Consider the following 26,536-nt stretch of genomic DNA (forward strand, 5'->3'; position numbering starts at 1 on the left):
TCGCATTTTGATCTACTGGTGTTTAAAACTTACCGGGTACACGAACTGTGAATTCATACAAACATGCCGCCACATTTGGTTATCAACCACAAAAAGAGTGAGTGTCCTTCCATAACCTGCTCTTTCACCTGCACAACTTCATGAAACTCTCTCTCCTTCTCTCTATCCCTCATCAGCAAAATCTGAATGTTCATAATCAGACAATTTCTTGTTTGCTAATGTTATTTTCACTAAAACTTCAGTTAAATGTACAGATTGCTTGACATTGTGGACTTTGTATGTATGAAATAGCAATACTGCAACATTTCACTGTTTTTTTTTAAGTTGAACATGCTGTCAAGTTGTTCTTGTAATAAATATTTTCCTCTGAAGTTGATGAATTTTGTCCAATTAATATTTCACGCAGAGCTTTGGTCACAGCAGTCTGCAGAACAGGTTGATGTTCGATTTAGGAAAAGTTCTTTGAGAAAAGTCTAAATGTTAATGTGGGTAATGACAATATTATTCTCTATGCACAATGCGATTTACTAACTTTTTGTACTTGAACTAAAATGTCTTTGTTGCAAAAGTTGCAAGAGACTGTGTGTAATCATTCCATTAGTCCATTTGAGTCATGTCTAATGAACCCTTTGTGCACACTTCTCAGTTTAAAAGCTCAAAAGTCCAAGAAATCTGAATGCTGCATACCCTGCTCTGTCTTTGAGAACATGCAAAAGATAATGTAACCAGCCAGTTTAGTAAAATAATGTTATTGAAACTATTGTAGCTTAGAATAATCCTAGTGAAAAGTGTTGAAACTGTTTCAGAGAGGTGTTGATTCATGGTTATGGTCATTTAAGAGGCTATAATGTGTACTGCCTCACCGATTTAAATGAATGAACAAGACATAAGAAACAACTCTAATCCTGACATGATGTGAACTGATATACATGGCATGGACAAAATATTAGAAACACCTCCCAGTTTATCACCTGCAGGGTTCAGACTGCATCTGTAACCCAATAAAACTGGACATATTCACAGGATTATTTTTGTCTTTCAGTAACTGGATCAGACAAATGTTTCATAATCTTCCAGACTTGATGATTCTTATAGTTGATATTTTGTAAACTACTCTGTATGGTGTCTTTACTGTGTTGTGTTTCCTTCTACATCCATCTGAAGAAAACAATTTCTACAAACTTCTACAATTTCTGCAAACGTCTGCATAACGTGTGTTATGAACAAGCCTCTCTGAATGAAAGCTGACGCCAGCATCTGTTTGTAAACGTTATTTTGTGGAAAGACGGAAGTAAATGAAGTGGGAGGGGACGAAGGCCATCACAGCCCCTACTACGCCTGTCACGGTAAGATGTTTGTGGGGATTTTCTCTCCAAATTCATTGTGTGACGAGTCTAATTTGAACTCCAGAAGGTACGCTAATTCGTTGGGTAAGGTTTAAACCAGGCCGGCAGATTAAGAGCTTAACTATCCCGGCAAAGGCTTCCTTAAGCCTGTACTTAGAAGGTCATGTCTCAGCTGTGCAGGCTAGAAAAGTGTCCAGGCGCTAGCTGACACTGACAGACACACTGCAACAGACAGCTAGCCGTTAGCACCACTTTCATCCAGATAACTACTGCAAACATGCAGGAATGGGCGAATCAATTATGCGTGAGTAACTCATCGATCGTTAACTGCGGGAACAATCTGCACTAGTTTAATTACCTTTCGGTTGCTGTTGTATTGTACGGGCTCGAGCCTGCTATGCTAACGTTAATGTCATGTTAGCCTGATGCTAGCCAGCTAGCGAACCTTTCCTCTACTTTTATTTTTAGCTAAGATAGCTTCTCAACTTAAAGTCATCTAGTTTGGAGTACTAATGTTGTTAGTGTGGAAACTATTTAAGAGAACACTGTTTGTTCGGTGTCAGTGTGACATGGCTACGGTGTGAATTATCGTATAAAACCGTAGTCGGCTAATATTGGCTCGTTAGCTACGTCGTCAGTTGAGTTAGCGCATCGTATTTGGATAGCTTGATGCTAGCAGCCTGTCCGGTGGTGACAGCTACCTGAAGCTCAGTTGGTTAATGAAACCGCAACATTAAACATTAATTCAGACTGTCTGAATAAACCATAATAAAGAACCAGCTGTCAGTAGCCGAATGAAATTATTAGTCGTAATGATTTGGATTAAGGTGCCACCTGATTCATTCAGTGTAGGCCACTGCCAGGGACTACATCACTATAATGAAGTATTTCATATTGTGTGTTGTTGTAACAATACATGATGATCTCCAGTTTTTTAGAAATATCAGTGTGTTGTCATTCAACACTGTAACCAGATAATACTAAATGCTTACAACACTAAAAGAGCCAAAGGCAGCAGAAGTGTAATGATTGCTCCATAAGCTATATGTTATAGTAGGAGGGTGTTCCACTTTTTAATCTGAATTTCTGTTCCTTTTTTTTGGGGGGGGGGGGGGTGTTAAACTGACCAGTATTTCTTTAACTTCAACACTATTGCTCAAATTTTACAGCAGGAAGTGTTGTGTAAATGGAAGAAGAACTGTCAGTAAGAGGTGCTTGATAGACAGACGTTTTGCATTCAATCTTGTTGCAGAATTGTCCAAAGCAAAGTTGAAATGCGCACAGAATTTTATCTCCTGTGAACATAGAGGAAAAGCAGGGCATCGCCTTGTGCATCAGATGAAGGGTAGATTAGCTGCACAACTCACTCAAATAGAAAACGCTTCAGTCTGCAGACTTGAAACTGTTGTACCCACTGTCATATTGGAAGGGTTTATCTGAGATTGTCACTCATTCACAAATGTGTGACGGCTTATTGATATAATCTTCTCTCCAATCTCAATAACTGTCCCAGAAGGGGAAAAGGCAAAAAAAGATATGTGCCATATATTCCAGATACTCTGAAGACCTTTGGTACGTTCTGCGGGTTTAAACTCAACATAATCGATCAGCTGGCAGCGGTCTGATTTGTCACTCACTCTTTCCCCAGTGATATTTAGATATTTAGGAATCAGCCTATGGTTACCAAATTTGCAACGTTTCTGCTGGGAAGCCAACATGCAAAAAATTACACACTGGGCCCTCTCTCCTGAAACTCAGTGGTGCCAGCTGGAATTACATTCATGTTAGTCTTCCTCCTTAAAAACCTCCATGTGCCATGCCAACAGGCTTCAGCCCAAACAGTACACACATAATCCAATTGTCATATCCACTTTGAAAGTCTGGCAACAAATCAACCAACACATTGGCTGGAACACACTCCCCCTTAACACCCCAAGATGTAATTAATAACTTTTCAAACCTGCTTAGATCAATACCAGATTCTCTCTTTGGGACATACCAGGTCTTGGCTCGCTCACTTGTGTACGACGTTCAGCTTGCAACAATCTGGCCTGTTTAAGTTCAAATTCAACATTTCCTCAAATTAAAATCACCTTCTTTTCCAGTTGCCTCTTTAGGAATTGAAAATCGATTGCCATGACAAAAATTACAAGGTGGCTATTTTGTTTTTATAAGACCTCCCAGTTCCAAATACACTTCAGCCTTTTCTGAAGACTGAAACACTATGGGAAACAGAACGATGTCATGCCTGACGATCGGTGGACTCAACGTCTTGTAAATGTCGTCTTGTACAAAATTGCAGCTCAGACGATTCAAAATAGTTTTGGAGGGTACACCACAGTATGCTTTGGTCTGGGGGAGTACCTACAGCCTTATTTCAGAGTCCTTTCAGTAATATTTAAACACGTAATAGAACCATTCCCACAGATTGCTATATTTGGAACACCTTGAAGCTGGTGAAAACGTTGCCATTAAGCAAGCAAACATAATCTCATTTACCTCTCTAATAGTCAACTGGAGAATACTTTCATTATGGAAGAAACCATTGTCCCCATCTTGTACTAGCGTGATACAGTGTCTATTTTGGAGATGGAAAAGATCAAATTCTTCATAAGGGGGCCGACAGACAAATTTGACAGACTTTGCCAGCATTTGATCACTTATGTTAAGAGTCTGACTTCCGTTTCCCCAGATTTATTACATGGGTGAGACAGTTGATACAATCTACCATCTGGACCCTACATTTTGACGTAACATTGAAAATGTTGTGATACACTGGGCTCTCTCTTAAAGGGCACAAACTGTGTCACTGTATTGTTTTATGATGATTCCTAAAATGTTAATAACTAATGTTTTAAACCATTATGGGGTCCTGGATTAAGCATGGAAATCAGCAACAGGAAAACATTGAAGCTGACTCAGTATTGTCAGCCACATTCATGATGACCAAGAAGATTCATGTTTAAAAAGGAGATAGAGAGGCGATATCTGTGTCTGTGTTTCCTCGCAAAATCCATTGTTTTGTCCTCTGATAGATCGCTACCATTTGTTCAAGAGATGACAGGAATTCCTTTTATTTCCCTGTGCTTGCACTTCTAGTATTTCCTGTTGCTCCTGTGATGCTCTAAAGTTTCCACTCAGGGAAATATCTCACAATCATCCTCACCCTCTCTATCTTTTCCAGGAGAGTCGACAATTTGGATCCAAGATGACGGACTCAAAGTACTTCACCACTACCAAGAAAGGTCTGATAGCTTTAGGATTTATTAATTCATGCGATAAATGGTTTAACATGTAAACCACTTCAGTGTCAAGTTACAAGTTCAGTTCTAAACCATTAGTAGTGTCCATGCATTGTTTTATGCAAATGCTTTGTGGATTTTGTGACATACTTAGCTGGTTGGTGCAAGGGGAGACTTTTTTTTGCTGTTAATACAGTCCAGTTAATTTAAGATTGTTCAGTGCGTTCAGAATAATTAAGTTGGATGTAGAGCAATATGATGCGTTACATGTTCATTATCATTAAGTCTGTGAAGCCAAAGATGCTTACTCATTTAAGGTTTTAAGAGATACTCAAAACATGAATGCATATTCTGTAAGCGTGACCTCAAACCATTGAACCAAAGATGTTATCACCCTGGTTTGTATCATCTTTATTGCCAAGAACTGAACAGCTCTTGTTATTGTGAATCAGATTTGCACACACTGAGTGTTATCTTTCAGAGATTTAACTTCCCTGCTGTGCTTCCTGCTGTATTTGTGTGGCCCCCCTCACACACCCAGAAAAGTATATATTCCCACACACGGGGTTTAGAGGCTCAAAGAGATGCTTATGAGGAATCATGTACAGACTTTGTTTAGGGATTGTTTGAGACATAAGAGCACATTTCTCTCAGTATCTGCTTTTTCTGTGCATCTGTTGTTAACATCTCAAGGAAGACTGGGAGTGATTAGTGGTTTACAATGTCTCTCTAAGTAGGCTGACTCAAGTTTAAGCCCAAAATTGACAGTGTACTGACATTGTATGCTTTTCTAGTCTTAATTCATGCAGTTACACCGCACTGAAATGAAAAACTAGATCAAAAATTGCACAAAGCAACAACAAAACGTCTTTGTTGTCCTTCAGGAAAAGTTCACACAATGACATGAGCACAGTTTTTAAATGTTGGCAGTTCTTCAGCGATAATTCAGTTTTTAGAATTTTAAGATACACCTACACATAGATCAAGATCCTCAATACCAAATTCTGTTTTAAAAGTTGATAAAAAGATCTCATTGAATAATCGGCCAGCCCCATCACTGGACCACTAGAAGACTTCTTGATCAAGATGGTTGCTTGTTGCACCAAAACCCTGACAACCAATACCACCCACCAGTATCAGAGACTGCTGGGGATGTTAAACTCCCCAGTCTGTATTTATGAAGAAATCTAATAGACATGGAAAGTCTGTACATCGTATGCCAACGTGTCCACTGTCGTGTTTGCATTTGTGAAAAGAGGGTAATGCTGCATATTCCCCCTTTCCACCCCCTACATCACAAATGGATTACATGATGTATGATTCCCCTTTTTTCTCTTGTGTGTACAGGGGAGATCTTTGAGCTCAAGGCAGAGCTGAACAGTGACAAGAAAGAGAAAAAGAAGGAGGCTGTGAAGAAGGTCATCGCATCCATGACAGTTGGCAAGGATGTGAGGTGAGCCAGGCAAAACAATGTCAGACACACCCACACTGGAATAATGCACTGTAACACATCACCCTCGATTCTGAGTCAGCAGCCACGTAACACCTTGTCCCTCCTTCAGCGCTCTGTTCCCAGATGTAGTGAACTGCATGCAGACGGACAACCTGGAACTGAAAAAGCTGGTCTACCTCTACCTGATGAACTATGCCAAGAGTCAGCCAGACATGGCTATCATGGCTGTTAACACGTTTGTAAAGGTAAAACTCTTATCTGGCATCTGGAATATGTTAAACCAATAGTCAGATAAACTGGGACCAAGTCTAGATACCAGTGCCCATGTGCTCATGTTACATACAGGAGTACAGACATTCATTCATAGCACTTTATGGTTGGGAGGATAAATATTCTCTCGCTAATTTGAACCTACTCATGCATGCTACTTTGAGCAACACCCCTCTGTACAGCTGTGTGGAGTGACTTGCCTTTATTTCCCTTTTGAATCTCTTTGACTTAATGAGATAATTACCAAACCTCAAGGCACCGGTTTGCTTAAATACAGCCATCAGTATCCTTGGTTTGTTTGATTGTTTCTGTCCTTCCCTTTTGTCATATTGCAGTAGCAGTGCCGCCTCACTACATGATACTTCAATTCTTTACAGAATGCTAATGCACATAAATGTTAAAAACATTTAAAATGTCTCTAAAATAATTTAGTATGATGTAGTAATAAATCAAAAGTTATGACAAAACTTCCTCCCTGAACCACCCATCTAGGACTGTGAAGACCCTAACCCTCTAATCCGGGCCCTTGCTGTTCGTACAATGGGCTGCATCCGTGTGGACAAGATCACCGAGTACCTCTGTGAGCCACTGAGGAAATGTCTGAAGGACGAAGACCCATATGTGAGGAAGACGGCAGCTGTGTGCGTAGCAAAGCTTCATGATATCAACGCCCAGTTGGTGGAGGACCAAGGCTTCCTTGACACCCTTAAAGACCTCATCTCTGACTCCAACCCCATGGTATGACTCCTCAGGAAGTCAGATTTTACTTAGAATTACTTACAATTTTGCTCATACAATGCCTTTATCTCTATCTTGTCTAGCTAGTGGCTAGTATTTGTCTGTTGGCATTAATTTGTACGCTTGTCTTCATCTTCAGGTTGTAGCAAACGCAGTGGCAGCACTGTCTGAGATCGCAGAGTCTCACCCCAACAGTAATCTTCTGGACCTGAACCCTCAGACCATCAACAAGTTGCTGACAGCTTTAAATGAGTGCACAGAGTGGGGACAGATATTCATTCTTGACTGCCTGGCCAATTACACACCTCGTGATGACCGCGAGTCCCAAAGGTAAGAGAAAGCACTACTTACCAAATTAACATTACGTTTTCCCAGGAAACCCTGTGTAACTTTCTGCTCTTCCTCTCCCAATATCATCAACATCGACCAGCATCTGTGAGCGCGTGACGCCACGGCTCTCGCATGCCAACTCTGCCGTGGTGTTGTCAGCAGTTAAAGTTTTAATGAAGTTCATGGAGATGCTGCCCAAAGACTTGGACTACTATGGCACCCTGCTGAAGAAGCTCGCCCCTCCGCTGGTCACTCTGCTCTCTGCTGAGCCCGAGTTGCAATATGTGGCCCTTAGAAACATCAACCTTATCGTACAGAGACGGTAAATGTGGGGAGATGGCCTGGGGTGGTGAATTCACTCTGCATTGTACTTGGGGCCGTAATTGAGGTTGCATTTACTGTAGTATGGCGCATTTCAGTTGGATGCCTTTTACTGTATTGCCACACATAACAAGAAATGCCAATGTCCCTTTTTAGCCCAGAGATCCTGAAACACGAGATGAAGGTCTTCTTTGTAAAGTACAATGACCCAATCTATGTCAAACTGGAGAAGCTGGACATCATGATTCGCCTAGCATCTCAGGCCAACATCGCCCAGGTAACACACCCACTGCTGTAATACATCATTGTGTTGGAAAACCATTATCTTAGGATGCTTTTAAGAGAGAGGTTCATTGTTCGTCATCTCAGTGACACTAATGACAGTGACAATAATAATTTATATAGCACCTTGGGAGACTGTTGTTACAAAGGACTTCACAAACAAGGAAAAATAAAATGAAGCAGGAGAACAATTGAATATAAAAGAAAAATAACAAAACGGTTAAAAGTAATGATAAAACACTGGATAAATGTAACACATAAAATAACAGATTAGGAACAGATAAAAGAATTAAGAAAAGGTCTCACTGTAAGTCTTGAGAGACGACTTGAAAGAAGGCAGTAAACTTTCTCATCTAAGTTCATCAGGTCAGCTGGTCCAAAGGGGTCTTCACACTTAGTCTGTAGACTTTACTGGGGAACATCAAACAGGCCTTTATCAGAGGACCTCAGGCTACAGGCTGGTGACTAATGAGGTATAAGCTCAGTCAGGTAGCTCTGTCCCATACCGTGCTGGCCCTTAAATGTCAAGATTAAAAAGATTAAATGGTTATAATGATCTTTCTTTCATGATCTGGTTAAAGGTCTGGTAGCTGCGTTATGGACACTTGTGTAATAATTCTTTTAGCCAAGGCATGTCTTAAAAGCACAAATAACTCTCTGAAGATCATTAAAAGTAATAAAAGACCTAATTCTTGAGATGTTTCTCAAAGACAAAAGACATGACTGAGCTAAATTTGGAGGAATCTGGAGCACACCCGGAAAATAAAGAACTACTGATGATTGAAAGCAGACAAGGGACAAACTAGAGCCTCTAAAAAGAATTTGTTTTAATTAGAATTCGGTTGATATTATTTACAGCGGACCTGACGATGGTGTGACTAATGCTTGTCGACCTCTCTGTAGGTCCTGGCTGAGCTGAAGGAGTACGCCACTGAGGTGGATGTGGACTTTGTACGTAAAGCGGTCAGAGCCATTGGCCGCTGTGCCATCAAAGTAGAGGTGGGTGGAAATGATGGTTTGTTTGTCAAAGCCTTGTGTCATCAGTGCAGTTCAATGACAAAGCAACAGCTAATATGATTTCACATTTACTGGTACTCAATCAGATCACAACAGTGTAAATGATAAATAGGCACAGTTGCAAGGTAGCGCTGTCATAATAACTGTGCTTTATTGGTGTACTGTTGGTTTTAATAGCACGTACTTAAAAGGAACAGGAAGGCTGTTTACTGTTGAAGCCTGAACCTGAGGGATTATTTAAGCCTCAACTTGGATATATAAAGTCACTTAGTAATATCTTTTAATTTACATATGAGAAGTTTTTTTTTCCCTAACTAAACATGATTTGTTTTTCCTGGTGACTCACTGTTGGTAAAGCAATAAAACTGCTTCCATTTCACATATTATATGCACACATTTTGTGTGCATATGGTTATACTTTTATTCTGTATGCCTGTCGTAACTAATGTTTTTTTTCTCTCCATTAATTAGCAATCCGCGGAGCGCTGCGTCAGCACACTGCTAGACCTCATCCAAACCAAGGTCAACTATGTGGTGCAGGAGGCCATCGTGGTCATCAAGGACATCTTCCGCAAGTACCCCAACAAGTAGGTTCCCTCTTAGGCATTGTTGTGTTCATTTGCTCATTCTTTGTCAACAGGCTGGCCAATCAAATTGACATTGTACATGTGTGATGTAAGACCCAATACATGCTTTGGATTGTTGTCAGAGCTGTAGTATTTACTCACACACTGTTGTACACAAATAGACATCTCAACTGTTCCACTTCACTGAGCCTCAGATTATTTTCCCTTGGTTTTTAAATGGGCAGAGTGAAAGCTCATTACACAAACAAAAAGCATTTCCAGATTGGCCTTTATCCTGAAAGGAATGCAAAAGCACTCTCTGGCAAGAGAATCGTTCTCAGTAACACACAGTGTTTGTAGTGGACAGCACTTAACACCCTGCCTCCATTGCACCTGGTTAAAGGTCAGGTGGATTTGGCTGGAGCATGACTTCTGCTGTGGGTTCATGTGGCAGACAGAAACCTCTCCCACACAGCAGTAGACCAACACTGTGAAGTCGTGAGTCTCCAAGGGAGCAGCTTTGCAAAGCTTCCAGCTTGGCATGGCTCAAGCCTTTTAGCTCTATGAGTCACTACTCACTCAAACTGCTGCCTTTTCTATCAATTAGCCTTCAACTAAATCTTTCTGACTTGGCACATCTTGTATTAAAAGCATTATGTAAATGTTATTGGTTGTTATCACGCGTTTTATGCAGATCAGAAACACCTCAACTGCAGGAATTCATCAACCACTGCAGAAAAAAATTGCTGATAACAAATGAATGACCGAAAGACCAACCTGTTCTAAAGGGACACTGAATATTGGATTTACATTTGTCAGGCTGCCAGAACAGACAGCTCCAGAGTAATGCTAATGTTGCTCTGTCTGCTTGGAGTGAAAGTAGGTGGTTGTTGGCTATATTTTATAAGCCAGTGACATGTAGTGGCTGTTTATCAGCCAGCTTCCTCAGCTATTTTAGTTTTTTTCTGTCTCAGGTGGACGCAAATAGAATAATTCAGTTTTAAGTAATTATGGTCATTTTGATCAATGCGATTTGCAGTGTTTTAGTGCGTATAACATTGTTTTTTTGTGACTGTCTCCAGGTATGAGAGTGTGATTGCCACCCTGTGTGAAAACCTGGACTCCCTGGATGAGCCAGAGGCTCGTGCCGCCATGATCTGGATTGTGGGAGAGTATGCTGAGCGCATTGACAACGCTGATGAGCTGCTGGAGAGCTTTTTGGAGGGTTTCCACGATGAAAGCACTCAGGTGTGTTTAAAAGATGGAGGTCATTTATAAAATGTGATGTGCATTTTTAATGGTAGTGACACCAATTATTTGCAGTTAAGTAACACACTTGTTGGCCTCTGTATTTGAAAATAATTAACGCCACCAGTCAGCTGCTGCAAAGCACTGAAAATGGAGATGCCATAGGGAAACACACAAGTATTACAGAGTCAAGTAGTCTAATCTCTTCTAACTGTGAGAAATTAAAGAATTCTAGATGGGCAAAATATTTTATTTTACTGTGACAAACCGTGCTTAAAGGGGAGACACCACAACAATCTGAAGACTTCTTATATCTGACTCAGAGACATGTTTTGTCGAGAAGCCAGCCTTGTGCTCTTACACGGTTTGCTATGAGATTACACCATTTACATTCTTAAATGGCCCCTGATAAATAATAGATCAATGATATATCATATACCATATCATTGCCTCGATATTGCCTAACTATTTATATTAAGTGATATTGTGGGTAGAAACAATTGTTCCCTTTTGTGCTGTTGTTTAGTAACAGGAGATTGGACTTTGTGTTCACCGTGTCCTTTAGGTGCAGCTGCAGCTACTGACAGCAATCGTCAAGTTGTTCCTGAAAAAGCCTACGGAGACCCAGGAGCTGGTGCAGCAGGTGTTGAGTCTAGCCACACAGGTGAGGGGGAAAAACACACTTCAACATTTTATGTTCCTGTCATCATCTCTGTCTACAAATATTTGATGCTTCTCACTGTGGTGTTTACTATTCTGAACTCACTGTCCATGTCTTCCTCCTCTAGTTTGTGTAATTTGTTCTTACTCCATAGATCGTCTTTGCTCCTGGGCGCTTGTTTTTGTATCATTTATGAGGAGTTCTCTAGTCTTAATCATTGTGGGGACACTGCTGTATTGTATTGACAGCATTGATCTGAGCCTCAGGAATGACTGCAGTGGTTTGAGCTTACTCTGCTGTTACACTTATTGTGTTTTAATGGTTTTAAGGTAGTGAGTTCATTTAAAAAATGAAAACAAACATTCCTAGAAAATTCTATGTTGTATTATCTGAAGTTATATCGGTATCTGATTCTATGTCAGAATTTACCATGAAGGTCCATTATTCTTTTATTAGATGTATTTTAGAGTAAACATCTTTTCATCTTGCAACTGTGGTTTCATAATGAAAAAAGAGGGTTGAGTCAATATCTGAGACAATGTCAACTAAAGACTAAACATTTTAAGTTTCACAAAGATGGAATTTATTACCAAGCTTGAGCATTGTGTTACTATTGGTTTCTATAGTTTCATCTACAGTAATAAACTAGTAACTCTGCATGCCACGACACTCAAGGTAGGCAGGAAGCAGCAATGGGCAGAAACTGTGCCGACAAAATATATTTCTTATTCATTGAACTTAAATTATTGGAGAGGCTTATATATCAGCATTTTCAGATGTTACTGCATAGACAAATGGAGGTCTTTTTTTTAAGCTTATTTGACTTTCTCTGTGTATTCCACAGTATTTAAATGTACTGTGTCAGACTGCCTCATACATTAGCCAAATCGTAGCACTACCAAGGCTGACTTAGTTTTTGATATCTTTGAATCACCGCTCAGCCTGTCATATCCAGGCCAAGACAGAAAAGACTCTAGCATTAAGTATTTATTAAACAAGCTCCATGAATAGTAATCCTTCCCCCTCCATCTCTTTCTGCAGGACTCTGATAACCCAGACCTTAGGGACCGTGGCTACATCTACTGGCGTCTGCTCTCCACAGACCCCGTGGCTGCTAAGGAGGTGGTTCTGGCTGAGAAGCCCTTGATCTCCGAGGAGACGGATCTGATCGAGCCCACTCTGCTGGAGGAGCTCATCTGCCACATTGGTACTCTGGCCTCTGTCTACCACAAGCCTCCCAGTGCCTTTGTGGAGGGCAGCCGTGGTGTTCAGCACAAGAGACTCCCTGGCAGTGCTGGATCGTGAGTCGTGCACAAACGTCTTGACTCGCTGTTATGTTTCCCTTCAAATCTGCACTTTGTAGCAGCGTCAACCTGTGCAGCTGTTATTTAATCTTTCCAGCCTCTAAAAACAACTCATCACATTTACTCTCTGCCATTTTTCACAGCAGACTAGATGGAGTTATGTCAGCATTTTAATGACAAATTAGGTTTACAGTGTATTTGAAAATCACCAGAAACATCTAGTTCAAAATAACAATAATCAAAACATGCATAAGCTAACTGAGTGAAATCTGTTTCTCGTTTTGTTTTATATCCACCAGTGGGGAGAGTGCTGACAGCCCAGACGCAGGTTCTGCTAGTGGAGTTTCTGAGGCGCCCCCTGCTGTCATCCCATCCCAGGGAGACCTCCTGGGAGACCTGCTTAATCTGGACCTGACACCTCCCACCACCACCGGACCACCGCCAGCCCCTTCCACTGGCATGCAGATGGGAGCTATGGACCTTCTTGGAGGAGGACTGGACAGCCTGGTAGGTCTAGTGACGGTGTCGTGCTCTGAAAGGCTGGTATAACACATAGTTGTTGATTTCAGTTATAGGCTTAATGACAATGGGACCTAGTGACGGTGATGTATCTTTGAATTAGATCTTTTTTTATTCCTTTTTGATGCCTTTTTCTTGTGACCCCTTTGTGTTTTCCTTTCTTTGTTCAATGCTGCACCTGCAGATGGGGGATGAGTCTGAGCCGGTAACTACATAGAGGGCACAACATTTATAAACCATGCCAGCCCATTTTAGAGGATTCATTTAATCACTGCTGATTTACTGTAGTTGTCATGCATCAGTCTGACATTTACATTCATCATTTACCTTTTTTTGCTATTGTGATATCTACGGTAAGCATGCTGTTTAGTCCTCGGGTCCATCTCTTTTCTTATCTCTGGGCTCTGCGATGTGTTTCATGTTTCAATCAGCCGCCCATTCCCCTGCGGACGGACACTCCTCAGTCACCTCAGCTCCCTCATCAGTCCCCATCGCCCCCAGATTACAGCCCCACTGAGGTTGGTCCAGGGGACCACGCTGGACCAGTAAAGGCCAGCACCAGCCTAGAACTCCCTCCTGTCCCCTGTTGTACCACTGTGTCCTCTGAATAGTTGTCCCCAGCAGTGATCTGTGCCTGTTTGCACTTTGTATTACATTGTTAATGTTCCTCACTCCATTTAGGTGAGATTCTAGAAAATCTTGCCTATGTGTTTTTTGTTGTTGTCAAAATGATGTCTTCTAAACACAGTAGTTTAGCTTTGTCACTGTGTCGAATCACTATTTTTTTCATCACCAGTCTTGTTCACGATACACACGTTTTGTGAATGGGATTTGAACTTGGTATATTTCAGTAGCCACTCAGCCAGACTTGTGTGGACAGTAAAAGGTCTGCTGTCTCCTTTACTGGTGTCTCCCCCTTCTTACTATTATTTGTTAATAGTGAAAATCCCCTAGCTCTCAGAAAGATATTTCTTAGACCCTCACACCTCTCCATCCATCCTCCTCAAAACCTCTAGAATATGATTTAATGTTGCATCAAGAGATGACCTGAATTTTTTGATGTGCTTCTTACCCCCTACCCAGCTTGGCGGAGATCTCGGAGGAAGTCCTGCTGTAAGTAATTCTATCTTACTTATCTAGTTTCTTTTAGGCTCTGATTGCTCAGTACAGGCTTACACTGTACGTGTTGTGGTGACGTGTTGCTTTGTGACCCATAGATGGGGGCTGGTTTTGGTGCTCCACCAGCTGCAATGCCGGCCTCTTTTGGCCCCCCTGTTAGCGGCGGTCTAGATGATCTGTTTGATCTTGGAGGTGGAGTTGGTATGCCCATGGGAGCCTACAGCCCCCCTAAAACAGTGAGTCTTAATAAGCTGGGATAAGACCTACTAAAAGATTTTGTTACAGCGGTCATGGGATCCTTGATAAAATAACCAGTCTTGTCTCTTTTCAGGTTTGGCTTCCGGCCATGAAGGCCAAGGGTCTGGAGATATTGGGCACTTTTGCGCGCCGTGCTGGGGTCATCCAAATGGAGATGACCCTCACTAATAAAGCTATGAGTGTCATGACTGATTTTGCCATCCAGTTTAACAGAAACAGGTAAAAACCACCTACTAAGCAACGCACTGGGATTTTCTGTATATTTAAGCATTTTGTAAACCACCTTTTTCCCGTTTGTAGCTTTGGTCTCGCTCCGGCTGGCCCACTCCAGGTTCTCACCCCTGTTAGCCCAAACCAGAATATTGAAGTTAGTCTCCCCCTCAGTACTGTGGGACCTGTCATGAAGATGGAGCCTCTCACTAACCTGCAGGTAATGCTTCCCCAATATGTCTGTGATTGTGCTAGTTTACGTTGTGCTGAACAGTGGCGTTTTTTCCCTGCCCCTACTTCAGTTTTCCATAAATCCTGACTAGAAGCACAATGTTATGTATGCCAACTGTTTTGATTGTTGTCAACACTGGCTTCCTACTGGGCCCAGGGCCTCAAACACCGTGACACCATGCTGTCAGACATGTATTGCAATGTAAACAGCAGTCAGCAGACATGGCTTCTTAAGTTTTTGATTGTAAGAAGGTTATTTTTATCTGTCAAATTCCAAGTTAAAGCTGGTGGTATTTTAACTTTTAAGTCATTTATCTTTATATGTCCTGCATTTACAAAAGTAAAACATCAACATGCTTCACGATTGAAATATTCATGGACCCGACTATCTCTTGGTACATGAAGTTTTCCCCAGATACGACCATGTGCCTTAAATGATCAGTAATACATCCTCACTGACATTCAGCTATACTGTTGAACTCCCATGTTGTGAATAAACCAGGATTAAAACATTAAAAAACAGCCTTCAAAGCAGTTGTGATAAGTAAATAAAAGGAGCGGCAGCGGCATGCAAGTTTTTGATCAGGGTGGTTCTTTTAACTGGGCAGAATGGTGGACGGGTGCTGTATGCAGCTGGAGAGAGAAGATAAGAGTGTCGAGAGGGATGATAGAGGTGGGGGCAGTCATTAATGGTCACAGAACACATGGCTCCTTTGTTTCTCCTGGCCTCAGTAGCTGCCTCTAGGCCCTGCTTTGATGGGCACTTTTGTCTGTTTTGACATTTTCTCTGATGTTTTATTTGGAGAAACTCAGCATTGTTTTTGTCTTGATAGAAGATAATGTCCCAGAATATTATTTTGAGTACTCTTTTAACAGCAGATGTTTTACAGCAGTTTTTTGATACTTGTGCACCGTCACTGTCAATAAAACCTTTTCATTTGGCACACCTCAGGGAAATGCTTTAGTGACTTTGGGTGTGACTTTCATGGCCGTTTTTGCAAGTGTAATGACAGCAATTACATTTAAAGACATCAAAGTGGCAACTTTGGCGGGTTTGCTGATTACATCAATGGATATATACAATATGCTCAGACAGTAGTAAAGAAATCCCAAAAACCAAAAATGTCAGAAAATAGTTAGATATATGAATTACATTTCCCACAGCAAGAGTTGATAAATAATAGCTTGTTGTGGCTAACCTAAAAACTTCTTTTGAAGAAATGACTATCAAAGTAGTTGCCAATTATTTTTCTGTCTTGCCAGTCACAATGTGGACAATACTTCACAAACTATCCCAGTGAAGTATTGCACGAAAATATCTTTGCACGCAAAAGAAAGGCCTGACAGAGTTTCAGAACCACTAATCATGTAGATTGACTCAATACAGCACACAAGACTTTTGATAATCTGTCAAAAATGATATGATGCCATAGCCTTTATAGTTGGCGTCTGACCTCCTCTTATCCTTTTTATAATAGAGTTATTTTAGTTTGCAAACATACAGAATGAAGCTCTGTGTACTTTGCGTAGGGCTTACTGACAGTCCTGCGTTGCTCCCAGGAATAAGAAGCCCTAATGAATAATTCACGAGTCCTTCTCCCGCTATCCTCTGGCCGAACTCACCGTCCTTCTCTCAGCACTTCTTTGTTGAGCAGCCTAATCAATATCAATGTCTTCTGCTTTTTACTTCAGGTACCCCCAATATACCACAGTGGTTCTCGTATTTCATTGTCTTATATGCCACCAGGGCCCAAAGACTGTGAAAGGTCCTGCCTGAGCAGCTTAGGCTAACAATCTGATTCTTTTTTTTATTTATAGACCTGCTTTTAGGTGCTATTTTCTCTCACTTGTTGGTCATGTGTGTTTTATTTTTGGTTTAACCACTGTCAGCTATTCTTAGCTCATTATATTTTCATCTCTGTTTATGCCCTCTTATAAAGCACTCTCTGAAGGCTGATTGTAGAAGTGGTTATTTATTTTTTACATATTTAGCTTGTAAGTAATATTTGCTGATATTTTCTTCTCTCATGCCCACTGAAAGACACAGCATGGTGGGAGGCCAGTAAAGAACGTGGATATCGTTGATAATATGGTAGAATTTAGTACTGCCTTGCGTTCCTTAAGGACTGTAGCCCTCTCGTTCAGTAAACAGCACACAAAACTGGGCACTTGAAAATTAATTACCCATATATTGCTTCTTGTTTTTCCTCCTTTCCTCGTCCCTTGGATGTAATCACTTGCAGGTGGCTGTTAAGAACAACATTGACGTATTCTACTTCAGCTGCCAGTACCCCATCAGCATGCTGTTTGTAGAGGACGGGAAGATGGGTGAGTGTCTCTTGGCTGAATCTCTTCAATCCAAAACCCTGCTGACGTCAACAACTTACACAGACGTCAGTCTTTCAGTGAGGGCATGTTATGAGCATGTGAAGAAGTGTGTGTGACGTAGGTGTGTGAGACAGTCCACCTGTCTGCACTGATTCAGCTCTTGGGGCTGCACAGTTGCTGCTAGACTGTACACCGTTGCTGTTTTTGAACCGTTTCTTCTCCTTTTTTTGTGTGTTGCTGTTTGATTTAATCTGTGAAAACGTGTTGGCATTTCTCGCTGCGGAGCCTCCTGATGGGGCTGCAGCCAGAGGCAGTTAGCTAATGCTCCAGAGCATCAGCAGTAAACCTTGTGTGTTGTGCAGAATCAAACCAGACACACACTACTTTGACATGTTTTTCACCGCAGTGTGTATGTTTACCTTTACCACAAATACTACAGGTGTTCTCATGCTGTGCACATTCCAGTGTATTGTCTGTCTTTGGACTCCTCCAGTGATTGTGTCTCTTCATCCACAGAGCGACAGGTGTTCCTCGCCACATGGAAAGACATTCCTAATGACAACGAGGCCCAGTTCCAGATTAAAGACTGTCATCTCAGCTCAGGTGAGAAGGATGAAAAGAGAGAGTGCACCAACTGAAGAGCACTGCGCAACCATATCCTGCAGCTTCCTTGTATGAAATATGAATTGAAAATAGCCCAGCAGGCTCAAACTCAGAAGCTCGCTAATGAAACAGATAATATTTAATGAGAGCCCATCAGCTGCAGTCCGTGTTTACATGTAATAATTTAGTTTTACACAAGTGTGAGAGAAGCTGAACTGGAGAAGAATTCCTTATTACAGCTTAATGGAATAATGATTGGACGTAATGATTGTTGCTGGTATTAATCAAACCCTCAGGTGTTACCGGGGAAACTGAGTTATGGCTTGTGAAAAAACTTAATATTTTGATTGCAAAATGCATAAATATACAATTGAACAATCCTTTTTTTTTTTCCTTTTAATAAGAAACCAGGGTAAAAGCGGAATAAAGCCCTTTTGTGGTTTATATAATCAGGAATTAATGGACTTCAGCCTTCAGTTCTTTGGCTTCCCAGTTGTCCGTTAATTCCTGATAATGGACACCTTGTCGGCTATTATCTCTTACTTATTGAGTGTATCATTGCTGCACAACCACCCTGGAGTGACATTTTGGGGGATGATAAGAGAAAAAGAGAAACTGCATGGTCTGGCGTGTTTAATGTTTGCCGTCTAATGACTGAAACTGAATATTACAAATCAGCCATAGCTTGTTAAGACGGTATAAATTCAGTTAAACAGGTAAAATATTGACTGCATTGTGTTCATGCTCCGTCAACAGATGCGGCCTCCAACAAACTGCAGGGTAGCAACGTCTTCACCATCGCCAAGCGCACAGTGGAGGGTCAGGACATGCTTTATCAGTCGATGAAACTCACCAACGGCATCTGGGTGCTGGCTGAGCTGAGGGTGCAGGCAGGGAACCCAAACTACACGGTGAGTATTAGCTGATATGAGCTGTCAGAAAGTCAACTACTGTAGGTGGAGGTATGATGGATTGGAGAGTTCAGTTTGCCAAATGTTGGGTTCAGTTTGCCAAATGCTTTCATATGTTGTAAAAGATTCACTGGAACTGGGGAAACAGTTTCTGTAATCTATAAACCTGTAATCTGTAATCCTATCTGTAACCTGGTTATTTTTACTATTCAATTTCACCTTGATTTCTTTTATTATTATTATTGAACAGTTTTCTTATTAGTTTATCATGTCAGTGTTACAGGAGTAGGACAATACTACAAAACATGGTGTAAGAAAAACAATTGAATAAATTCAAGTAAGTCCCCTACACATGCTCTTATCTGTGCTTGAAATCTAATCGAGCACCTCATAAATTTTTGTTCAGGTCAAAAAAAAGTCCTGTCTTCCAAACTACCTTTTTCAATCCACTGAGCTTTGATTGATTCTATCTCAAACAGTGAATTCAGCCAAACTTTCATCATTATCTGGACCTTTGGCTGTTTTTGGAGGCTGATAATCATGCCCACCATCATGAACACAAATTGGGGACCAAAGGGATTACAGGACTTAATAACTTTGATCCAGAATAGTCTCACTAATGTGCAGAAGACGCTAAAACGCTGTTGAATTAAGTCGATATGATACAGTTAACAAAATACTGTCATGGCTGCACGTCATCGATGGACACCAATGATGCGTCAGTGGCTGATCTGAACAAGCAGAGACATGACGGAGACTGATGTTCAGTAATGAGTGGTGAGCGTGTTGAAAGTGGGGGGCTGGTTGATTGTGCAGTGATTAGATTGTGGGGCCTGTATTAGTGATTCATCTGTGTGTTTGTGTGCGTGCGCACATGTTTGTTTGTCTACTCAACTGTGTCGTTGCATGTCACAGTCTCTTGTTATGATGGATTGTATTTGGCTCAGACAGTCTGCATGACTGGTCCAGAGCGGCGACCTTGGTGTGACTCTCCTCCTCGCTCATCACTCAGGCTGCGTTCGGATCATGTTTTTATTTATAAGGTGGCATTAACTATCTTTTCATCTTCTCCTGTCTACAGTAGTCAGTTCGTCACTCACCCAGCTCTCGCCCATCAAATCTTCACTTTTTTTAAACTGGTTTACACCTTCCTCAGTTCAGTACGTCATTGTGTAGCCTCACCTGACATAGATTTTGAAAAAGAAAAAAAAGCAAGATTTCAGGATATTTCCTTCTGATAACATATGAGATTATTTGACTGACGTGAAAGATGATTTTCACTTAATCGCTGTCTGCTGGTTTCAATGTGCATTTTTCATTTTCTCGCTCTTGATTAGTTGCATTTTTATTTCCCCCGTGCGTCCATTTTATGGGGTAACCTCATTAATGTGGGAAGGGTTTATGTTCAGTGCTCCTTCTCTCATTTTGATTTCATGTTAATTTTTAAGTTCCTCCAAAGAGCTAGAAAGACTCTCTTACTTTTTGCAGATGGACCATAAATTGTTTATTGAGGAGGGGACAAGACTTCCAAGTTAACGGTGCTGCATGTACAGTGTGTACTGCTTGTCTCTCCGAGTTGCTGGCTGCTCCATGGTCCCTGCACTCTTGGCACGGCACATTAAAGCCAAGCTGCTAAAGCCTTTTGTCAGCAGCTATTTTTAGAGCTGAAGAAGTAAAGCTCTGCCACAGCATATTCTCTGTATTTCACTGTGCCTCTGAAGAAAGACATTAAAACAACTAGGGCTCATTGCTATGAGCGGAGACAATAGCATGTTGGGTCTTTGCTGCTGCATACCCATACTGTTTTAAGGTTTTTCTCATATCTCAAAACTTGGTTAGCTTCAGCTCTCCCATGATGCCTCACTACTTATAGCTGTGTCCCAATTAAACACTCATATAAATTCTAGCTGGGTTTGACGCACTAGTGCATTAACAACAGTGCTAATGGACACTATTACCCACAATGGAAACAAATTGTGAACACAACAGTGAACAATATTTTAAAACGCCACACACCAAGGTCATGTAAAGCATAACGGTTTATTAACAGCAATGAACAACTCTTTCACCTAATGAATAATAAAGCCGCTCTAAGTAATGATAGAAAACGTAGAAAAATTAGTCCATCGCAGTGTTGTGTGTATTATTTGTGTTGTCTATGATATTTTCTTTAACCTGCTCTCTAAAAGGCATCTTTGCATTGGAAAACTAAATAAAAGGAGATACAATCCACATAAAAACAATAAAAAAAACACACAATTAAAACTGTGTCAATTGCAAAGGGACAATGACTAATTTACGTAGCTTCGAATCAGAATTCTAGCTTTAGCAAAAGCTGTGTGATCTTGCATGTTTTTAGATTTTTGAAAAGTGTGGACCTATTTTTTTACCAAAAAAAAGCCAAAATGGACGGACCAATTAAAAGAGAACTTTGCTAGAGCAACGCCATCTAGTCACAAGAATTTAATTAAAAGGAAATGTAAGTTGCAACATTTTGAACCAATATTAATGATATAAACGCAGCTTACTTATAAAACTTAACACTGAGTAGACAAAGAAGAAAGATTATATATTTAAAATTTGAAAAGAAATACAATCTAAATTTAGTGTTGGATATCAATATGCAGTTTCACATTGATGGGAAGCAGGAGGAAAAAGTTAGCCTGGCTCTGTCCAAAGAAAAGCACTAACTCTTTTTTTTAGTTTGTTTAAACCAGAGAAAAAAATGGACTGTAAAAGCAACATTCTGTGTCTGTACAGGGGGTTATGTGTTGGATGAAGTCATGTCATCATGTCTCCTCATTATTTAGCCGGAGAATCAGCTGTCAGGACGACCGTTAAATGATTTGAAAGCAGTGTAGTATGATGCTAATACTATAAATATAACGTGATAATCAATCACACAAACAAAGCTGACCATCTAAATGTCACCGCTGAGCATCTGTCTGCAGTGTCCTGGGTGGCAGCTGCAAATGTTAACGTAACGGAGGGCACGTCATGGATGACCTTTCACCTCCCGCAGGTAAAAGGTCATCATGTGATGTTCACCGACTGATGGGCAGCCAGGTTATTTCATTTAAAGCAAAATTATTATTCATTGTCAAAAATTCCCCTTGAAAAAGGCCACGCACAGCCCTAAAATAACGCCTTTGCACCTGATGAACGTCATTCCAATATTCACTCTCCTTGGCCCTGTTTCTGTTCTCCACCAACTCCTGAGGAAAATATGTGGCTCTTTAGCTGCTAGAAGCACCACTGTGTTCAGCAGATAGTTGGTGATGAGCAGCTGGTGTACGGTGAGTTTCCAGAGCTTCTGATGTCATCAGAAGAACAAACTAAAAGAGTAAAGTTGTGGGCAGGACAACTTAACAGTGAGCTCAAACTTCCTCTAAAACTCCTTAAAGCAGAGGGGAACTGCATATTAAGGTGATAATTCTCTGCGCATTCATCACTTTGACAGACCTCTTTCCCATGTGAGCTCCATCGCGGCTCATGTATACTTTATAGTTTTTATATTGGAGAACTGGGACACCGCTTTTCTCTTTGACATGACGCATGGTGTTCTCATCTGCCATCTGCTGTCCCCATGGCAACCATGTGACCAGTGATGCTGGCTGATTTTCTCTCCTCACCTCTTGAGCTGGTAAATCTGAGGGCTTTGGTAAAAGTGAGTTTCAACATAGAAATGGACACCAATGTGCCGCCTGTCACAGAAATAGATCTGCTGTCTGTGTACAGAAGCCTGAAGCCAGTGTCAGTGAATGATGTAGGACAAGGTCTGAACCATTAGACCGCAACTTTTGCCCAGTAAACCAAGGATGTGTTTACCTGCAGCGGCTCCATGTATATTCATACAGGTTTCAGAGAGACTCCTGCAGTGTTTAGCGTGATCAGCAATGTGATGTTTCTCATGGGAGAGTTTTGGCTGAAAAGAAAAAAAAAACATCTCATGTAATGCTGCCATTTTGTAACTAAGCATCAGAAAGACAGAGTTACATTAATACTAGATTGGAGTTCATTGTCTTGGGATGATAAACCAAAGCTGGATAGAAATAAGAATTACACCTCTGAATTGGTGTAGCACCACCAGATCATCATTACTGTGGCTCCCCGTCTCCTCCTTGTGCCTTATTTCCTCGCCCGTGTGCCACTAATAAAATACAATAATAACATTTTAGCAGCAAGCCTTAAGCTGCACACATGAATGTCGCAGTTTCTAGCTCTGTAAATAGCAGATTCTACACAGCGGACAGAGCATCCGCATTTCTTCACATCTCTTACCCCATGCTGAGAGCAGAGCGGCAGCCTAAATGCTGCCAGCAGCAACATGCATTAGTAAAGAGTTCTGAGAGCACAGAGGCAACACTTAAGGAGCTGTGCAGTGTTACTGCTTTATTCCACTGCAGCTCTGTGGACTCCACCAAAACACACCCCATCATCTTTGTTTGATCTCAGTATCCATTAATCCATTAATTACGATAATGGTGCCAGTCTCGCTAGAGAAAACATTAGTGTTGTCACAATACTGGAATTTCAAATCCAGACACAGCACAATGAAAAAGATGCGGTTTTTAAGATCTACAGGAAAAAAACAAGAGACAATTGAGAGCTTGACTAAAAAACATGGCTGAGAGCAGTACTTTGTAATTGTGGTGAGGCAGTGCTGAGGAGGAATACTGAATAATAATACATAATCTAAAACATAACATGATAAATCCAAGAAGAAATACGGTGAAATAAGGTAACCAGGGGTGTTATGAGTGCATCATGTTATCACAGTCTGGCTGGATACCTGTTGTTTCACATCACTCCCCCCCTCTCTTTGCCCTCTACCCTGTCAGTTCTCCACTAAAAGGACGCAGTGCACAGAAATACTTAAAATAATCAAGGAAATAGAAGATAAATCACTCAAATGGAAATTCAGTTGTCTGAAACCCAGCAGGACTTTCTCTGGACCCGTTCATTTTTAGGTTTCATTTCTTCTCTTTCTCTGTTGCTTGTGGGCCTGCACTTGCTATCAAAAGCAGACTTTACTCTGTGACACCCGCAGACTGTTTTCCAGTGGGACAAATGCGACTCCCAAATGACAGTGATGAAAGAACAACGCTGTTCGTAAGGCCGAGTTGCTCCATGTGGACAGAGATGGCTACATTCTGTCTGCCTGCCTGTCTGTCTGCCTGTCTGTCTGCCTCTGTCAGGAAGAAGAATGCAGGTTGTTTTCTTGAATTCTCCCACGTCACAGAAACGTTCGGGTTATTAAAGGTTCAATTCGTCATAGGAGGAAGCACAGCTGGTTTTGACCGTGCAGCAATTAATTAGTGAAACACTTTGAAATATTCAGAATCACTGATGTATTTATTAGTGAGTGTTCAGTGCAGCACTATGTCCTGACGCAATTATACCAAAGCTCCAGCTGCCTCGCGTTTGTTTCTGGATCTGAGGAAATAAGTGTGATTGCAGCAGTATGATTGCTGATGGGAGGGTGAAAAATTGAGTTTGTCAGGCTGTATCAAATCCTAAAGCTGCTCCCAGCTGAGGCTGACATCAAAGAGCGGAGAGGCTGTTTACTCCAGTGTGTTTGTGTACTGTATCTTTATTTCTGTCTGTGTGTCTTAATGGGTCTGATAACACTGAATTAAGGAGAGTTTCAATCCAAAGCTGCTGTTTTTCTCTCTCACCTCACCTGCCTGTGGTACCTCACGCCCTCTACGTCCCGCTGCGGGACACATGAAGCCTGTTGTGTGTTGCACCTTACCAGACTGGCTCATGCTCAGCCCTGCTCGCCTCCTCTCTCCCCCAGGTCTCTCTGAAGTGCAGAGCCCCGGAGGTGTCCCAGTGTGTGTTCCAGAGCTACGAGGCCATGCTGAAGAACTGATGAACAACCCTACATCGACCCAGCCGCTGCCCTCACAGATTCCTGGCACCTTCTCCTGCTCTCCCTCACCTGACTCACGAACCATATTACAACCTCCCGCAGTGCAGGAGCCACTTCCTGCTGTGTCGGGCCCACAGGCTGCACTCCGTATGTCAGCCAACAGTTTAATTAGGATGGTTAATGATGACTTTTGTCCCATTTACACCCATCGCTTATTTTCTCCCCTTCAGCCTTTTTTTGTGGTTACTATCATGGCTATCATGTCGCCTTGTTGTCTGTTTGCTCAGGCACAAGTTTCAGTTTCAGGACATTATCTTATGATAAAACACTCTGAGCAGGTCCTCATCTCCTCCCTGCCCGAGGCGTCCTTTGATTCCTTTGGGGGTGGGCGGCTGTGTGACTTGCATTCCCATGACTGTTTCCTCTCCACGAGGCTCTTTAATCATTATCTAGCCCAATTCTCTGCAAATTAGAGTCTATTTTTAGTGTCCACAATCTGCAGGTGAATCATCAGTGTGGAAATATTTACTTGGGGTACTTTTCAGTTAAAATGCAGCAGATAAACTCTCCTTCCCCCACCTCTGCCCGTGTGAAGGTGTCTGTCTGGGCCTTGGAATAGACAGAAATACATATAAACTACATTATCATCGTCTTTGAGTTTTCTTTAGTGTCGGTGGGGAGCAGTAGGATCGGATCCTCTGAAAGCAGAGTGTCTGACGTGTGCATCGTTTGTTGGTGTGTGTTTCTTTTAATTTTTACATCAATATCTGGACATTTTATAGGCAAGCAGCAGTCGTCCACTGCCTGCTCTCTTACTTAGTCATTCCATGGTTTGATTTGTGTTTGTCGTCTTGTTAGTGTATATGTGACAAACTGGGAGAGAGCCTCAGGTGTTGAGGATTTTGTAATTGCTGCTTCGCTCCCCGTGTCAGTGGCAGCCACCGGGGCTCTCTCCGCCTCTCTGCTCTCTCCGTATCTTCATAGCAGCTTTTCGAGTACCACGGCCACCTGAGATGAAGGCTCAGGTGAGATAACTCTAAACTGACGTCATGTTTGCAACACTTCAGAGTAATAAGTGTTCGTGCAGATGCAACACACTCTTTGGCTAGAACCACATCCAGTGTCCCCGTTTTACCTGCAGACTCCAGATTAATTGGATTCCTCTGTCCGAGTCATTACACTGAAGCCCTTTTTATCGGCTCTATGGGATGTACGCACTCAGGCTAACACCTTGTGAAGATTACAACAGTGGTGGCTGTGTATTCTGAGTGTGTGTCTTTGTGTGTGGTGACGACTGAGTCATATGAAATGCTGTAAAAAAAAAAAAAAAGGAAAAAAAATCAGATGCTTTTGATTGACTTGATTTTGTTCATTGTGTGCACATCATTTGAAGAAGAACTATTAAAATTCTTGGTAAATTCACACATTAAGTCTTTTCTTCAGTATTTGGACATTATGACAGGATGCAAAACATTATCTCAGTTTTATTTGTTTAGCAAAGTTCACGTTCCCTCCTCCTGGAGTCCTGGACGCTGGTGTGCATCGTTTTCACGCATCGTACTTTATAATCACCGATGACCTTTGAGGCGTCCTCCTGGGCTGCTCCGCTCTGCCTCACTGTTACAGACTCAGCAGCCCTCACAGCTTCGCATACAAAATCTCTGTGTTGTTCAACCTTGAGCTCTAAGTGAAGTCTGAGCTTTA

General features: G+C 41.5%; 1 protein-coding gene across 2 annotated transcripts; it reads left to right on the forward strand.

Annotated features, from left to right (window-relative positions):
- Window positions 1-1,312: 1,312 nt before the first annotated feature.
- On the forward strand, window positions 1,313-26,254 carry ap1b1 (adaptor related protein complex 1 subunit beta 1). 2 transcript variants are annotated; one of them, XM_070833566.1, is made up of 23 exons: window positions 1,313-1,346; window positions 4,531-4,591; window positions 5,936-6,041; window positions 6,151-6,286; window positions 6,804-7,049; window positions 7,189-7,379; window positions 7,480-7,701; window positions 7,857-7,977; window positions 8,886-8,981; window positions 9,471-9,586; window positions 10,648-10,813; window positions 11,379-11,477; window positions 12,516-12,775; window positions 13,078-13,285; window positions 13,482-13,502; window positions 14,381-14,410; window positions 14,515-14,652; window positions 14,748-14,893; window positions 14,975-15,104; window positions 17,359-17,443; window positions 17,960-18,046; window positions 18,803-18,957; window positions 24,758-26,254. In XM_070833566.1, the coding sequence occupies exons 2-23, from the start codon at window positions 4,555-4,557 to the stop codon at window positions 24,830-24,832; spliced, it is 2,871 nt and encodes a 956-aa protein (XP_070689667.1). In that variant the 5' UTR covers window positions 1,313-1,346; window positions 4,531-4,554; the 3' UTR covers window positions 24,833-26,254. The 2 variants fall into 2 exon arrangements, with proteins under 2 accessions (XP_070689667.1, XP_070689668.1); XM_070833567.1 differs by lacking the exon at window positions 13,482-13,502.
- The last annotated feature ends 282 nt before the right edge of the window (window positions 26,255-26,536 follow it).

This window comes from Pempheris klunzingeri, chromosome 7 (genome assembly GCF_042242105.1).
Source record: "Pempheris klunzingeri isolate RE-2024b chromosome 7, fPemKlu1.hap1, whole genome shotgun sequence".
Taxonomy (NCBI): Eukaryota; Metazoa; Chordata; class Actinopteri; order Acropomatiformes; family Pempheridae; genus Pempheris; species Pempheris klunzingeri.

What these genes read in the sequence shown, in the direction of transcription:
- ap1b1 (XM_070833566.1), top strand. Translation starts at nt 4,555, where the DNA reads ATGACGGACTCAAAGTACTTCACCACTACCAAGAAAG. An exon ending in GAGGAGGACTGGACAGCCTG is followed by an intron (nt 13,286 to 13,481) that starts GTAGGTCTAGTG and finishes CTGCACCTGCAG; the next exon opens with ATGGGGGATGAGTCTGAGCC. An exon ending in ATCTCGGAGGAAGTCCTGCT is followed by an intron (nt 14,411 to 14,514) that starts GTAAGTAATTCT and finishes TGTGACCCATAG; the next exon opens with ATGGGGGCTGGTTTTGGTGC.